Source organism: Schistocerca piceifrons, chromosome 2, assembly GCF_021461385.2.
Source record: "Schistocerca piceifrons isolate TAMUIC-IGC-003096 chromosome 2, iqSchPice1.1, whole genome shotgun sequence".
Lineage (NCBI taxonomy): Eukaryota > Metazoa > Arthropoda > Insecta > Orthoptera > Acrididae > Schistocerca > Schistocerca piceifrons.
In genome coordinates, this window is record NC_060139.1 from 41,248,338 (window position 1) to 41,267,333 (window position 18,996).

The 18,996-nt window shown below is 37.4% G+C and overlaps 1 protein-coding gene across 1 annotated transcript in view; it reads left to right on the plus strand.

Annotated features, from left to right (window-relative positions):
• Positions 1 to 18,996, plus strand: part of LOC124776800 (serine protease snake-like) — a 388,660-nt gene that overhangs the window by 92,170 nt on the left and 277,494 nt on the right. Inside the window, exon 3 of the mRNA XM_047251945.1 lies at positions 17,439 to 17,581. Within this exon, the coding sequence (XP_047107901.1) occupies positions 17,439 to 17,581 (143 nt within the window). The remainder of the gene's footprint in view (positions 1 to 17,438; positions 17,582 to 18,996) is intronic.

The window sequence follows — 18,996 nt, forward strand, 5'->3', positions numbered from 1 at the left end:
GTCCCCCATTGAGCATGTTTGGGAATGGATGAAGCGTCGTCTCACGTGGTCTGCACGTCCAGCACGAACGCTGGTCCAACTGAGGCGCCAGGTGGAAATGGCGTGGCAAGCCGTTCCACAGGACTACATCCAGCATCTCTACTATCGTCTCCATTGGAGAATAGCAGCCTGCATTGCTGCGAAAGGTGGATATACACTGTACTAGTGCCGACATTGTGCATGCTCTGTTGCCTGTGTCTATGTGCCTGTAGTTCTGTCAGTGTGATCATGTGATGTATCTGACCCCAGGAATGTGTCAATAAAGTTTCCCCTTCCTGGGACAATGAATTCACGGTGTTCTTATTTCAATTTCCAGGAGTGTATATTTATCTTGTTTTTTTTTCCTTTTTACCATCTGTTCATATATCATTGATGTTGTAGCGCATTTTTCGTTTGTCCTGTAATATAGAGATAAAACTTGTTTTCTAGATGTAATATGTAACTGGAAATTATTTCTTTTTTTGTAAGCAGATAAATATGTGTAGAGTTTATTGATTGTGGAAAGCTTTAATTTTTTTTTTGCTTATCGTTTACTGTGATAAGTTTGGTAGAAAATATTTGTGTAAAGATATATTTAATTTACTTTGATGTTGTATAAACTGTGGGCGAGAGTATTGAGAGAGAGCAATATCGATAGTCGATCCAACAATGCGGGTGTGTGTTGTTGGGTAGCTCTAGCTAGAGAGGCGGACACATGTTTTTCTGTGGGAGCTGTGACTTTTATGAGCTGGTGAAGATTGAGTTTAGTGGCAAGCGATGTACGTTTTTAATGACTGTTTTATACCAGGACTTGATATGATAATAGTGAGCCTAGAAACTGGGCGAAGTAAATACTGAGACTGTGCCGTGAGACGAAATAACTATGACAATGCAACTGAGAATGGACGGTATTGTAGCTCTGTGTCTGTGAATTGAACTGCGCTTGTATTTTGACTGTGTTTTCGTACACACAAGTACTGTGAACTTACGTATTTATTTGCGTTTCGATGAACTATCGGACGTCTATAATCAGTAACAGTCGTTCTGAATTTATGCGAACCGTCTATTGTGTGTGAGTACATTCCCGACCAAGACGGTTTTTCGGGATCGTGGCACTCATAATACGAATTGACGTTCTACAGAATTCGCGGTCGGCAAGTTTTATAAACTGTGTGTGGCATAAGTAAACTTAAATTGTGTGCGCCAGAAACATAAAAACTGTGCACATATGGTCATCTGTAACAATTACATCGACCAGCCTGTTGCATGCAAAACGCCACTGTAATCAGATTTGCAGCTTAATGAATACCACCGCCCGCCCGATTACGAGGAAAATTCATCAGCTGCAATCACACGACCGTAGAAGCAGAGCTCAGCGTTTCACCAGGACCAGCCAGCTGCCGTCGATATCACAACACACAAGATAAGATTTAAAAGCAGCGCTCTCATCTCAAAGACTCAAAATTGTCGCAAAAAATTTTAATTTGTAATTTCTTTTCCTTTTGGCTGATATTCACATAACGTTTGTCTTCTTTAGAATAAAAGTGTTCTCCACGAAGTGGTGTGTTCTGTGTAGACATTGTTGACTTTAATTAGCAGTAGCCGTTTCCCTTTTAATTATTTCCATTTTTTTTAATCAGCTGCCGCTACATGTATATTTTTTATAACTTTTCGTGTGCTGTAATAGTTACCAGAAGTATTGTAATGTTTTGGTACTTGGACAAGGGCGCCCGCCGTTAATTTCTTAAACGTCGACCAATGACAGTGAAGTTCGCTTGCTATTGGCACAGTCTAACATAACGGTCGCGACACACTGTATTGTAATGTTTTGCTACTTGGACAAGGGCGCCCGCCATTAATTTCTTAAACGTCGACCATTGACAGTGAAGTTCGCTTGCTATTGGCACAGTCTAACATAACGGTCGCGACACTCTGCTATAAAAGTTGTTATAGTTTGACAGATGGAGCGACACTAGCGCTCCAAGCGGCAGGTAAGGTGAACGTCAGACGCGTCGTAAGCATAATGTTTGTTTGCATCCATTTCCTACGTAATTTCCGAATTATTCGAGTTATTTTCTTGCCTCCAAGAGTTTGTGTAGTATCAGAAGGCATCTACGTTTCTAAAAATGATTCTAAAATATGTGCAAGTATGGACAAAAACCATGAATAGAGTGGCAGGATACACAATACATTTGTGAAGAAACACTTGTGAAATTGGGCAGAATTGCAGCTTACCACGTTGATATCAAAAGAATATAAACACGCAGATTCACATGTAGGAAGCACAGACATGTACCTCTACATGCAAAAGCGATCGACAGCTCGTTTATCGTTCTGTAGGCCTACTGTGTTTGTCATTGTCGCCTGTTGCCACAAGTGCGACCTTCATCTTTATATTATTCAAAGTGGGACAGCCAACTGCCAAATAGTGGGAGACATATGCTGAAAACATAATGAGCTGATTACATTACATTTCACGAAAAACCAAATATTTGAATAATTTTCAAACAATCTGTCTGTAGGCACTTTCCTTGTCCCATAATAGTTTTGCTTCTGCACATTCTGACACTTCACATGCTTTTGTAAGACACGAACAGCTGCACTTAATTTAACCACTTCATCGTCAAAGCAGGTCTGTGTTGATGATTCACACGAATCTGGCACTGATACATGGAGAGTTGAACTGGCTGCTTCAGTGTCATAGGACTGTTTGACAGCTTTAGATTAACTGTCGAATCTTTGTGGCAGTTTCTTTTTCATCGTCAGCCGAGGGGGCTTATTTGGAATGTCAAACAGTGTGGGTACTGCATTCCAAACGAGTTTGTTATTGTCTGCGTTCATGAACTGGTTTTGTTCGAAATGTAGCGAACAAAACCTAATATTATTATACAGGTAAACTGGGTCTTTTTTCATAAGGTCTTCTCGTCTGCTATTAACTAGCCATTTCTGCTCCTAAAATTTTTTTTTCCTTATTCAGTTTCGATTCCCCCTAAAGGGGGCTGCTCCTAAAACGACACATTCATCATTTATACACATATAGTTTGCAAGTGAATCCTGACAATACAGTTTAGTAACATGATGGTATATATCTCCCAGGATCCTTAGGAAACCTAAAAAAAGGCAGCTGTGGTGTCTTCTTCCTGTTGTTACTGCAATTTATTGCGCTACAAACGCTCCCGATGGTAAATACCATTGTATAAATCAAAATAAACAATGACTATTCGCTTTCACGATCGCGCCGAACTCACAGTTCAACCTACCGGCCGCTTGGGGTGCTGCTGGCGCTGTAGGCAACAAAATAGAGGCAAAGTGTCGCGACTGTTATGTTAAGCCCGGTCCACATGCAACGATCTGTCTGCACAGACATCGTCGCAGATGTCTGTACATGCAAAAGATCGCTGCAAATGTGGTGTGTTCACACGACACAAAACCCCAGTCTACTACTCGCCCACCATCTGTCGGTGCAGAAAGGAAGTATCAGTGGCAAGCGACTATGCTCCCCATAAACGTCAAAAATTTAATTAAGTTATTTTGAAATATAGAAATGGAGGAAGTTCTGTTGTGGTCTGTGTTCGCAACTTGCGTTGCAAAAACATTCAGACCAACCGTAGGAAACAGAGAAAGCGGTCACAATGGTGTAGACAGTGGCTGCTAAAGCGAAAGCAGTTTTCTCACGTAAATTTACTGCGAGAGCTGCAGCGCGAACCTAACGACTGGCGAAATTATTTGTGGATGGATCTCAAAACTTATAATTATCTCTTAAACCTTGTAACCCCTCATATTATGAGAAAAAATACTTGTATGAGAAGGGCAATTTCTCCTCATGATCAGTCCGCCCCGGTAGCTGAGTGGTCAGCGTGACAGACTGTCAATCCTAAGGGCCCGGGTTCGATTCGCGGCTGGGTCGGAGATTTTCTCCGCTTAGGGACTGGGTGTTGTGTTGTCCTAATCATCATCATTTCATCCCCATCGACGCGCAGGTCGCCGAAGTGGCGTCAAATCGAAAGACCTGCACCAGGCGAATGGTCTACCCGACGGGAGGCCCTAGCCACACGACATTTCCTCATGAACGGCTGGCGGTAACATTAAGATTCCTAGCGACAGGATAGAGCTACAAGGATTTGGAATTTTCAACTGCAACATCGAAACAAGCGTTGAGTGAAATAATACCCAACACATGTGAAGCTGTTTACGCTGTCCTGAAGGATGAGTTCATGAAGGCAAGTCAAGCAAATTAAGTCTGTCAAGTTACAGATAATATTTTTGGTGTTGTAGACGTGTTTGAAACACAATAGGCCTATATTATTAGAGATTATATAGCTAGATGACCAATGAGCTACGGTTTACTTTGTTACTGAGTAGGCATTTTCAGTTCGCTACTGTGTAGAAGCAACCTGTTACAAATTTTTGTTCCAGGATACAAAACTCCATTCTGAATTCTAGACAGAGATTCGTTATCTGCCTGAAAAGTTTTACTTGTAGTACTGTGGTTGTGAATGCTATAGTTAATATAGTTATACTATTGCTTTACATTACCTCATGTTCCATTTCTTCGCACATTGACACTCCAATTTCATCTTCAATTGTACTCCTGCTTGGTCTTGGCGTTTCTTGATCACTAAGAAAGCCAAGCAGATCAAAATACCATAACGTTGGCTGGTATACTTGACCCACTCCTACACCAGATCTTCTAGATTTCTGAACTTTTGATAACTCTTTTAGGTAAACAGTTCGCAACGAATTTATTTTTTTTATTACTGTTTCTCTGTTTGCTGAGGTGTCAACTGCCCGCAATTTTTCAATTGGAGCATTGTATGCTGCTGTCTTTTTGTCTCGGTCCCTATATTCTTTACTTTTAATTTTCCACAAACATGTGTAGTTTCTATATATTTCAATGTATTCACTTACAAACTCTCTAGAACACTGACGAGTATCAGCCATTGTAATGCCCTGTGCGCACAAATACAAACACTAGACAGCACAAACAGCTGTTTCGCGCCAGATTTGCGGCGATCTCCTGTCCACACGCTCCAACTTGTCTGCGCAGGTGTGGTTTGAACCCACAGATTTGAGAGATTTCGCTCAAACCTCCAACTTCCAGGTTTGCACACACCTCAGGTTGGTGCAAATCTCCTGCCCACAAGCAACAACCTGTCTGCGCAGATGTGATATGCGCAGACAGATCGTTGCGTGTGGACGGACCTTTAGACTGTGAATGAGAGTCGTACAGAATTGTAGGTTCATCACTCAACTTTTGTATTCTTTTGTTTATTGATTTAGAAGCAATATATTTTTTTTTTTTTTTTTTGTCAATGTTATTAAATCTTATTTGATATGGTTATTCTATGCTAAACTGGGATAAATGCACGGTCAGATATTGTGTTGGGAAGTAAAATTTGGAGAAACGTCTATTTAGATACGACTTGATTTTGACTGCATTAGTTAACATGGTACTTTTCGGGTATTTTGGCGATACTTAGTGACAGGGTAGAATTGCAGTCGTCACACTTCTCAAACCCCCGAAAATTAACCCCAACACTCCGTATTGATTGATCAATGAAGGATGAACAAATAGGATTCTGCTGGACAGAGTAAATGACAAATACAATGCTGTATTGGTTAACCAAGTAATAAATGCTAGATCCTACCAGCTGACTTATAAGCAGTCCCTCTAGTATCTGGGTTTAATCAAACATAATCAATTACATAAACATAAAATCTTGAAACCTGTGACATATACATGAAAATTACTGAAGCAAAGTACAGAATTACTGTGTTCCTCTGATATCTGCTGCTGCTCAAATATAAATATAACAATATAGAATTAATGCAGCCAAATGCATCGAATACAGCATATCTTGCATAAAAAAAAGTCAACTGCCTCATAGGGCAGATCATCCAAGTGTTACAATGTTCACATTATGTGAAGTGCTTTCATATGCATCAATATATTAGCGAAACGGCACAGAGTCAAGCGTGATAATGACAAAAGAAATTTTTGTTACATTTTCAAAATTAAACAAGAGGCAGATCTGAGATATAAATATAAGTTTTACATTAAATTTAAGGATATATTTCATGTGTTTTGCTGTTAATAATGACTGGGGTAGGCTGTATGCCACAAGAAAGTGGTTTACCACAAATACATTGAATAATTACTGAGAATTACGTTACATGTGACAGCACATCAAAGTATATGTCAATACATTTGTAGTTCTAATTTTTTGCCTGTAACTTGTAAATTAATTATAGTAAGTGCATTTCTTTTGAAAGGAATAGAGCACTGATAATAAGTGATTACTGAGAACCTGATGATACATCAGTTCTGAAAGAAAATGAGGTATCTGAAAGTATTCCAGAAAAAGCCATAAATACTTTAGAAAAACTCGAATCTTGGTTCTCTCAAAATGGACTAAAACTAAATGTAACTAAAACTAAAATGATGCAATTTGAAGCTAAATCAATATAAAGGACTGAAATAAAGATAACTTGCAACGATCAGGATATCAGAGAAGCAAACCATGGGAAGTTCTAAGGCCTAAAACTTGACAAAAATTAAAATTGGAAGGTACACATTGAGTACTTAGCAAATAAACTGAACAGCTTAGCATTTGCAATCTTTATTTTGTCAGGTACCACAAATGTGGATACCAGAAAGATGGTTTATCACTGCTACTTTGAGTCAGTTATTTGTTGTGGCATAATCTTCTGGGGAAATTCAGCAAATGCCACTAGGCTTCTAGTATTACAAAAGAAAGTAATTAGAAACGTGTGTTGCAAAAAACGGGTAACCTGTTAACCACTGTTTAAAAATTTAAAACTACTATCTATCCCCTCACTTTACATATATGAGGTGGTGGTGTTCCTATATAAAAATAAACATATACTAGACACTTTCTGTTTCAACCACAACTACAGCACTCACCACAGAGATAACTTCAAACTTCCAACACATCTTTATGCCCAAACGTCAGAGTATATGGGGTTAAAAATTTTCAATAAAATAAAAGGCAGTAATATTTTTAAGATGGAACTTGGTTCACTGAAGAGCACACTGTAGCACAAGCTTCATCTGCTTGGCACAAGGACACAGGTAAATTGGTTTCATATTTTCTATTTTACATAGCTGTTTTAAATGGTTCTGAAATGCTTTATTTATTCAGACAGAAGGTTTCAATTAGCGCAACTTTTAATAATTTTGATGCGCATGTGTATGTATCCATGGATTTTAATGTGCGCGAGTGTCTCCCGCATACCACAAGTGCCGTGTCTCGGTGAAACTGTTAGCCCTAGGGCTTTCACACCCTCTTCACGCTAGTTCATAGGCGAAGTACTGATGCTAAGCTGTGTTTGCATCGACCCTATGTCCAGAATTATGTTGTGTAAATGGAGATGCTGTTTTAACTACTGACGATGCGTTTGGCACAATTGTTTTACGAATCTCCATTGCAGGATATGATTTTAGTAAGTGACTAAAAGTTTTTGCGCCTGTAATACCCTGGTAAATTCTACAGTTACTTAAGCTATAATGTTTTTTCTTTCTCAGTTCCTATGCTAAGTTTTTGCTAATGAAGGTGTCTTCCTGTTCAGGTGTATTTTACTCCTGATGAAGGTATATTTGGATATACTGAAACCTTGGTCAAGAATTTGAATAAATCTGTATCCTGCAACTGTTTTGGCTGGCATCATTTACCATGAAGAATTTCAATAGTTGCTGTTTCAGCCATGTTTAAGATTTTGAAATGTACATCATTGTATTAAGTATAGGCAGAAAATATTACAAGCGGCAGCACGCACAGATAAACTCTCGTAAGTCTGAGAATACATTGACAATGAGTGATTAAGAGAAATTATACAGCATGTAACAGTATATTATTGTATTAAGTCTAGATAGACCAGATTAAATGGATGACTATCTCATGTATAGGTAGTTGTCAAGCAATTTACAATAAACAGTAATTGTTAGGCTTTCAGACATCTATTTTCATGGAAAAATTATTTCAGTTTTCAAATGTTGAAATGCACAAGGACATAACGACTGTACCACTTGTAGGACCAAACATCCTCATTTCTTTAAAAATCAAACTGAGACTCCAGAATAACTGTCAAAGGCACTTTGTTCTTGTAGCTTTAAAGTCATCATCCCAAATTTTTCAGCATCTTCTCGTAGATACTGAGAGCCACCATGGCCACATGCCACTGTAGAATCAGATTTACATTGGCAAATTAAGTACCAGCAGGTTACTTCCAGAATACATACTGCTCAACAACTAGTTGACAGATTTCTTGTTGGTCATCACCACATTAGACTTGATGTAGCAACATCAGATCAGACAGTGAATAAAATTGGGCACTGATAAGGTAAATTCCAACATAGGTTAAGGCATAGAGTAGAGTACTAGTGGTTAAATATGAATGAGTTAATACTAGGAGTAAAATGGTTAGTTCAGCCACTCTAAAGGTAGGATAAATATATATTCCCTCATCAGATACGTATTAATGAATCCACTAGACTTCAATTGAAAGTAGATGTCGGCAAGAACCATAACTGTACCATGAATACAAATCCTCAATGTTTAGGTTTTTTTTATGCTCCACAGACTGTCAGGATCAGTAAATAATGCCCTGAAATATCTGAAACTATCCTTTACAAATAGCTTCAGGTACATGAATATGTCACTTACTTCACCAAAAGAAATAACTTCCACAATAAAATCTTTAAAAACAAAGCACTCTAGTGGTTACGACGAAATATCAACAAAGTTAATTAAGGCATGTTCTTTTGAGTTCAGTACAATTCTAAGTTACTTGTGTAACCAGTCAATTATAACTGGGACATTTCCTGACTGGCTAAAATATGCAGATGTTAAGCCTCTGTTCAAGAAAGGGGATAAAGAGATATCATCAAACTACAGACTGACTTCACTTTTGCCAGCATTCTCAAATATTTGAGGAAAAGTAATGTACAGGCAGCTTCTCAACCATCTGACCACAAATAACGTATTATCAAGAACACGGTTTGGATTTCTGAAGGGTTCTGATATCGAAAAGGCTATTTACACCTACAGTGAAAATGTACTTAATTCATTAAATAACAAGTTACAAGCAGTAGGTGTTTTCTGTGATTTGTCAAAGGCATTTGATTGTGTGAACCACAACATCCTTTTAAATAAATTAGAATTCTGTGGTGTGACGGGCAGTGCTGCAAAATGGTTCAAGTCATACCTCGCTAACAGGAAACAAAGGGTGTCAGTGGAAGGGACTAGTGAATTAAGTCATCATCAGAATGGGAAGAAATTACATGTGGTGTCCCACAAGGATCCATCTTAGAGCCATTGCTTTTTCTTGTGTGCATTCACGATCTCTCATCAGTTACACTGCCAGAAGCAGAGTTCGTTTTGTTTGCAGATGACACAAGTATTGCAATAAATGGTATGTCGAGTGTAGTTCTAGAAAGGTCTGCTAATGGATATTAATAAATGGTTTAAAGCCAACTCACTGACATTAAACTTCGAAAAGACTCACTATATGCAATTCAGAACCTGTAAGAGGTTCCCACCCAGCATATGCATAAAGTATGAAGAAGAGCAGATAGAAGACATTGACAGTCTTAAATTCCTGGGATTACAATTTGATACTAAATTCAGTTGGGAAAAGCACACCACAGAACTGCAGAAACGCCTTAACAAATCTGTATTTGCAATTCGAGTGTTAGCAGACATAGGCGACATAAAAATGAAAAAGGTTGCATACTTTGCCTATTTTCGTTCCATAATGTCATATGGTATAATATTTTGGGGTAACTCTTCGAGTCAAACAAAAGTTTTCAGAGTCCAATAGCGTGTAATACATATTATTTGTGGAGTAAATTCACAGATGTCCTGTAGAAACCTCTCCAAAGAACTGGGTGTACTGACTACTGCCTCTCAGTATGTTTACTCCTTAATGAAATTTGTCCTAAATAATATCTCTCTTTATCCAACAAACAGCTCAGTTCATACATACAATACCAGGAACAAAAATGATCTGCACAAGGACTTAAAAGCACTTACTTTAGTTCAAAAAGGGGTCCGCTACTCAGGAACACTCATCTTCAATAATTTGCCAGCAAACATAAAAAATTTAGTTACAAATAAAGATCAGTTTAAAAGGAGCCTGAAAGACTTACTAGTGGCCAACTCCTTCTACTCCATTGATGAATTTTTTAATAGAAACAAATGCTGTATTGTACATATTCATACTATTAGTATTGTTGTTTCAGCATTTTTTTTTTTTTTTTTTTTAATTGAAAATGTTCCACATTCATGAGGATCTCCTGAACACGGATCTACGAAACGAAAAACTAATCTAATCTAAACTGATTACTGAAGTAATACTAACATAATAAATTTCTTTCTGGTAAATATTCCTTTTCCAATTACATAGTAGATCTAATACATGTCAAGGACAAGGTCATGACAAAGTATTTTCATACTTGATAGTAAACCAACGTCTATCCAGTGACTCTCACGTAATAGGTATAGTAACAGGACCAACCAAATGAGAACATAAATATAAGGCTACAAACAGTCTGACCTAATTTTAATCACATCCCAGTTGTAAAGTAATAGTATATTGCTTTAACAACACAGATATCGTAAGTAAACTTCTCACCAACTCTAAACATTTTCTCAACTTTTCACAAAATCATCAGCACAATGAGAGTACAACACTATCAACACAATGAAAGTATCATATCCAAAATGTAAATTAACACAACTACATTATAACTGTACAAACATGATAAGTAAGCATAATTGTTCAAACATGGTGCATTAAGTGCCTGTGTTTTCACATATTTTTGATAGAAGTTTACTAATCCAAAATAAGATTTTAAATCTTTTTTTATTTCTAGGTTTTGGGAATTTTGCAATGGCCTCAATCTTTTCTCCACCAGGCAAAATCCCTTTTTCATTTATTCAGTGCTCAAGAAATTTTAATTCTTTCATTGCAACCTTACATTTTTCTAATTTCATAATCATACCCCCCTGTCTCATCTTCTCTCCAATTTCCTTTAAAATTTGAATATGTTCCTCCCAGGTCTTACTTGATACCAAAATGTCATCCACATAAATAATTAGCTTTTCTAAGAATTCTTTACCCAAAACAAAGTCCAATCCCCTAATAAATTCTGCTACAGATAATTTAAACCAAATGGTACAACACAATATTGAAAACATTTCCCATTAAACAAAAATGCACTGTATTTTCTAGAATCTCTTTCTAATTCAATCTGATGAAATCCAGAAGTCAAGTCAAGGCTAGTCATATATTTTACATTTTCAAACTTATTTAGGCATAGTAGTTCATCTATACTTTCAGGGTGGTCAGTTTCTCTCTCCAAATATTTATTCAGGTGTCTAGAGTCGAGCACTAAATGAAAACCCCCATCTTGTTTCAAAACTACCACTAATGGGTTATTGTAAGAACTATAACTTCTTTCTATTATTTTCCACCTTTCCATTTTCTGAAGTTCTCTTTCTACTTCCTTTCTCTTACAGATAGGGATAGCATACAGTTTTATGAAAAATGGGTCATGAGCTTTCAATTTTATTCTACATTGATACCCTTTTACTCTCCCTGGTTTTATATCAAATATGCCATTATAATCCCACAAAAAATTTTCAAGTTCTCTCCTGTTCTCTGCATTAAGGCTTTCAGTTTCAGATACCTTTTTAGCTACTAGTTTACTGTAATAATTAGCACTACCCTCATCAATACCAAATTCTTCCCCTTCCTCACAATAACCATCACCATCAGTCTCTTGCAATTATCTAATCTGACTACTTAGACCATGATCTTCCATTACAATACTCGTTTCCCCATGAATTCCACTTTTTGGTTCAACAAATGTTATTTTCATATCACCCCAGATAAAATTTACATTGGCCTTAACAATCCAGTTCATATCTAGTATCAAGTTTTCATTCGAATCATCAAATACTAAGCATCCTTGTATAAATTGTACATCATTAATCTTAAATTCAAGTAAGACTTGTCTGGTAATCAACTTACTGCTTTTTCCTGTTGCCCCTTTTATCCTTACCCCTGTTATTATAAATTCTGTGAAATTTTTATTATTTTTGATCCTGTCTCTTAGCTTTCTCGATATTCCTGCAATTGGGCTGCCCGTATCGAAAAGACAGTTTCCTTTTCAATCATTAATCTGTACTACAAAATATGAACTTACAAATTCTTTACCCATTTCATTGACATCATTTTCAAATAACAAATCCTCTTCTATATTCTGAAAATTCACCCCTTTATCACAATCACTATCTTTTATTACAGATTCTACACATTTACTAATCATATTACCACCAGGAGACTGTTCCATAATTTTCATGGCAATTTTATCGTCTGAGTACACACTTTGACATATTTCACTTTAAACCTTACACTTTTGATCACCATACTGACATTTGCTACTATAGTCATTGACTTCACTTAGTACTCTCACTAATTAGATCTTCTTTTCCATTTTCACAAACATCAACTGGTAACATTAATCTATCAGGCACTGCTCTACTTGTTTCTAACTCATTACTCGAACACACACCAGAAATTCCATAATCATTCAGCAGCAAATCATCAACTTTAACTTCTACATATACCATCCCATCTAGTTCTGTAAGTAACGTATCATCAACATCATTATCATCATCATCTGATACACTCTCATTAGAAACATCACCATCACACTTAATATTATTTTCAATACCAAACTCATTTCTCTCTTCACACACTTCTTTAATAACCCCAACACTGTGGCTACTCTGTTCTGCCACATCCTCATTTCCCTGTCTATTATCTACTGCAATTTCATCTGGAATTACTCTGTCACTCTCACTTTCATTGCCTAGCACATGAACTTCAGCTTCCACACATACAGCACCAGTATTAGCATTTTCACTCATTTCACAGTCACTCAACATTCTCACTAGACCATACTCATCAGATCTGCCAGGAAGTTTCATATGAGTATACACTCCACTGCAGAGTGAAAATCTCAGTCTGGAAACGTCCCCCAGGCTGTGGCTAACCCATGTCTCCACAGTAGGCTATCCTTTCTTTCAGGAGTGCTAGTTCTGCAAGGTTTGCAGGAGAGCTTCTGTTAAGTTTGGAAAGTAGGAGAAGTAAAGCTGTGAGGACGGGGCGTGAGTCATGCTTGGGTAGCTCAGTTGGTAGAGCACTTGCCTGCGATAGGCAAAGGTCCCGATTTTGAGTCTCGGTCTGGCACATAGTTTTAATCTGGCAGGAAGTTTCATTCACAGTAATTCCATCTTAATGCTTTCTCGACACTGTGTCACTTTCAGAGAGTGTTTTCATTAACAGTTTTTCTAACCAGAGTTTGTAGTTAAAAGATGACTGCATCATAGTTTGTTGCCAGCCCACAACCCACAAACAAAAAGTAAGTCACTTGTATTGTTATACAAGATTACTGAAAATACTTTTCTCATGAAAGGTGAAATGAAGCGTCTTTTGGTGTTACTGTGGCAGAAACAATGACAGACTGAAACAATTGATCACTAAACTCAGTGGTGACTTCTTCACAGTGACAGCAAACTTTTCATCTACTTATAATCAGTCAAGTACAGATGTATTAGATTTTAACAAATGGGCACAGATTACACAACCAAGAACTATTTTCTCAAAAGAAATAGCTGCCCCTCCCCCCAAGAAAAAAAAATCCAAACACTTACACTGGTGAGTCATAAGTCTCCTAGTTCTACTCATGTTACCTAGAAGAGAATGATAATCTTATGCTAACTATACAGCACTGTTCTTCAGACATATTTATTATAATTTCATGAGACAAGGCCTTTTTCCAGTACCAGTAGACATGATCATGAAGAATTTGATGTCATATATGAAAATGGATATAACCAAATCACCTCTAATAACAGATCAATTTCATTATTATCAATCTTACAAAAATAACTTACTTGAACCAGGATACTTGTAAAATAGATTCCTTTATAAATCTATTGCCAGTGCCAGATAAAAGGTTTGCTTACATACTTTTCTGCTTCACTGTTACAAATGGCTGAATGGTCACAATTAATATTTATTTAAGATGATGTGGCATGGTCCGCAGTAGTTTTTGTACACCACTCTGGCATTGTTTTCTAAAAAAACCATACAACACATAGAGGCGATTAATGAGTCAGACACAACGCTCTTCCTCAATACAAGTTGTTATGTTAGAAAAGGGTGTTCCATTACAAACTCTCACTTACAGGTTCTGAGTGAGCCACCTTACCCAGTTTATACCTCCCTCCTGCTCAATGAAGAATCTGTTAGCTCTCAAAGCTACGTAGTCTGTCCCTTTTGCTTTCACATATGTCTACTGGTGGAACTATACTTTTGATCTTTTAAACATTTTGGAAGATGGCTATTAAAACCTGTCAAGTAATGTATAAAGGCCAGATATCAACCAGTTTCAGTCACAGATCATCTTCACAGATCAGGGTTAATAGAGTTCATGCCACATCATCACATCTGTCATGGCCACATCTCATATGTAAAGCATATCATGAATTCCAACATAACACACAGGACTTCTAAAGGCAGATTAGTGTGTTTGCCTTTAAAAGGCCACCCATTGCCTACAGCATTACATCATCATAGGAATATTTCATTAATACTAAATAGATTCTGAAGACAGTATTGTTCAATTTTATGACTAGGATATTTGACAGTAATGTTCAATCCATGCAAGCTATCATGTAAGTGGTTTATTCTGACCACTGGAGGTCATATTGTGGCAGTCAGTCTCCATTACCATCATCAAGCAAAACTGCAGTGCAAAGATCAACTTCCAAGCCACCCCATCCATTACCATGGTATCTGTGGTGAGCCTTGCCACTGTGCAATTATCAATATTGGCAAGCCATTGCTATAGTGGCCAAATATAGCTGTCTCTGCTCTAGCGAGTACATATAAATGCCCACAGGGGGCAGCCTGCGTGCAATAAAACTTACAGCATGCCTGTCATTCTGTTTCTTTTAATTAAATTAATTATGACACAATTAGAATTGTGAAATTAAATTATGTCATTTTTATATTTATTTTTCTTACAAATTCAACTATACCAATCCATATAGCATACCTCATGCATGATGGGTTGTCAATAATGTAATACTACAGGCAATGGGCAGAGCTTACAGTATATAATTTCGACAGAAACAGTCTTATTCAGCAGTGACCTCCTCACTAATATTGATCTAGTTCCATCTGCCACCAGCAGTAGCCATAATGGGTGTAACATATTACTTCTTAATCATTGTAGCTTACATGTTAAACATTGTTTAGCTCTATTTTCAACGCTGTATACTGTATATGTATTATTACTGAATGGCAGTGGGGAAAAGTGTGAAGATTGTCTGAGGAAAGGGCTGAATATGGTTGTTAACAAATAAAAAATCTGAAGATGCCATCAAGATTGTTTTTATTTGGTTTTTAGCATTTTATACCAATCGCTGCTTTGCTTACAATCATGTGCGATGTAATGAATACTACTCCTTGCTGGATGGCTGCAGTGTTTCCACTGCAGAGTTGGTAGCCATCTCTCATGCTTTTGAGCCTATTAATTCCTGCACTGGTGAATCCTTCCCCGTCTGTAGCGACTCCTTGAGCAGTTTACAAGCTGTTTATCAGTGTTTTCCTTATTATCTCTTGGTCCTGATGATCCAGGATTCCCTTTTCACCATCGGACAGTGCAGATGCATGATGGGCTTTGTCTGGACCCTCAAGTCATGTTGAGATCCCAGAGAATGAATTCATTGGCAGGCCGCCTCTTGAGATTCGTATTCTGGCACCAAACCTTCAATCAGTATCATGCCACCAAATTCTAAGGATTTGGAATTCTTTGGACTATCCTAACTTATTCAGCCTGCAGTGGACTCTTAATTCTCCACAGTCACTACAGTGGTGTTGGCAGATGATGATTCAGTGGATGACCTGATTTTACAGTTTCTTCGTGATAAAGGTTTTTATCATGTTCTCTAAGGGATGGTGTCAGCTTTGTCAGCCCATTGAAAGGTTGAAAGGCACCCTGTTGCCTCCACTGCTCTGACTGGGCAATGGCTGTCTGTGCTTGGTGGACTCCTCCAGACTTTGCCCTATCTGTTCTTCACTTTTCTTCTCTTTCTCACATGTTCTTGCAGTTTCTGCCTTTCAGGGCCTCTGGCTGCTCTCTGGATTGGGCATCTCACCAGCCTTCCCTCCTTTCCCTCTTTTCTTCTTCTTTGTTTTTTCCTTAGCCTTTGTTAACCTCTGATAAACCTGGTGATTTTCTTTCCTTTTGTTTCACGCACTAGTCCTTTCAATGATTTGTAGTGTTGTCTTTTCTGTTCTCGGTAAGCGGGACTGATGACTTCATAGTTTTGCCCCTTTAAACATTAACCAACGAATTGAGTTGACTGTTAGATTTCAAGGACAGTGATTTGTGAACTTTACTTGATAACTGTGTCAATAATTTACTTGCTACATGTTAATAATTGTGTTTAATCACTTAAGTGCTAGGTTATTGCACTCAGTCACATTATAGGACATCAACTGAGTGTAGTACGTGACTAGCTGTTTATTGGTGCATAAATTATATTAGACTACACTTGATCTGGCCGTAAACAGTAGTTCATTCAGCAACTGAAGTGCAAGCAAAGTGTTTCAACTGTAAATCCTTTGTGGGTCACATTACTTGTAATATACTGGCTCCACCACCAAATTCTCAGCCAAATTTGGTGGAGGTGCTGCTACCAATGGCATATTTGCATAGGTAAATATGGTTATAATTCAGATTCACTGCAGGAGCCAAAGGAGAATATTGACAAAATGCTTTACAGGAATAAAACCAATCTCACAATGGACAAACATAAAATATGGTGACCCAGCACCACAAGATCTGATGACAAAGATACAGTTCTCCAAAACATGTAGTGAGAATAATAATAAGTGTACAAATATAACTGTTGTTCTACAAGGAAGAACAATGTGGTCTTCTTTGCAACAAGCTAGAAATAGATCATCAATTTTATATAGTGTAAGTAAGGAAACTGCAACCCTTTTCAGAGTTAAACTTTCTTCTTAGTTTCACTGTGTTAAATTTAGCTCACATAAATAGTTGATAGCAGTTAGTAATTCATTTCATAATGGCTGCTTCACTACATTTGTTTATACCCTGATTATGTGATTGTGAGAGCATAATGAAGGAATGAATGAGTGTCTGAATAGTACAGTTGCCATAACAATAATAGATATAATGCATAGAAATATTTGAAATCAAGGAAAGCAATATGATATTTGAAAATCAGTGATGGAATACAATTTACATCTGTGTCCCATTTTCATATATTAAGTTGGATTTTTTATTCCTACAGAAAGCCTGAAATAAAACAAAATGGAATACCTGAATCAACAACCAAACCACCAAACAGCAGCCTTGGCTCACAGTTCCAGTCTCCCTCTACACAATTTGGTAACACTTCAAGTCAGCAAATGAGGAGGCGTATTAGTGAAAAGAGTAAGTTCAATTTTTCTTAAGGTTTTTGAATTATCAGTTGTTGCAGTTGACTTATGGACTGACTGACTGATGGTTCTATCTATCTATCTAAGAAACAACTTACATTACATGCATTTGAAATCAATATGGCTTAAAATTTATTTCTGATGCAGTAAATGGCAATCAATTTTTTTAAAATGTAATTACATTTCTTTTTCATAGTTTTAGCCTAATTATTACTTCTATCTACAGTTACAGAGATACTCTGCAAGCCACAGTACAGCTCATGGTGGTGGGTACCTTGTATCTTTACAAGTCATTTCCTTTCCTGCTCCACTCACAAATAGAGCAAGAGAAAAAACAACTATCTATACACTTTCATATGGGCACTAATTCCTCATATCTAACTTTCATGGTACATACATGCAATGTGCATTGGTGGCAGTAAAATCATTTTGCAGTCAGTGTCAAATGCCAGTGCTCTAAATTTTCTCAAAAAGAATGTTGACTTCGCTCCTGATATTCCAATTTGAGTTCCCAAAGCAGCTCCTTAACATTCTTTTTCATCAGACCTACCAGTAACAAATCTAGCAGCCTGCCTCTGAACTACTTCAATGTCTTCCTTCAATCTGACTTGGTACAGATCCCAAACACTTGAGCAGTACTCAGGCGTAGCTAGCACCAACATCCTATATGCGGTCTCCTGGACAGGTTAACCGCTATTTCCTAAAATTCCCCTAATAAACTGGTCAGTCAATCACCTTTCCCACCACAGTCCTTACATGCTTGTTCCCTTTCATATTGATCTGCAATGTTACACCAGATATTTCAATGATTTGACTGTGTCAAGCAAGACACTAGTAATACCACATCCGAACATTACAGGTTTATTCTTCCTATCCATCTGCATTAACTTACATTTTTCCACATTAATCAAGCTGCCATTCATTGCACCAACTAGAAATATTGTCTAAATCATCTTGTATCTTCCTACAGCAACTCAATTTTGACGCCTTACTGTAAACTACAACATCATCAACAAAGAATCGAGATAGCTGCCCATCCTGTCCAGCATATCATTAATAATTTATGTGTATGGGGAACAAAAGTGCTCCTGTCACACTTTCCTGAGGTACTACTAACAATATCCTTGCATCTGATGAACACTATTTATTGATGGCCATATACTGGGTTCTATTGTTAAGAAATCTTTGAGCCACTTGCATATCTGTGAACTTAACCAATATGATCATACCTTCATTAGCAGCCTGCAATGGGACACCATGTCAAATGCTTTCCAGAAATCTAGAAACATGGAATCTGCCTGTTGCTCCTCAGCCATTGTTCACTGTGTATCGTGTGAGAAAAGGGAGAGCTAAGATTTGTATGAGTGATGCTTTCTGAAACCATGTTGGTTCATGGACATAAGGTTATGA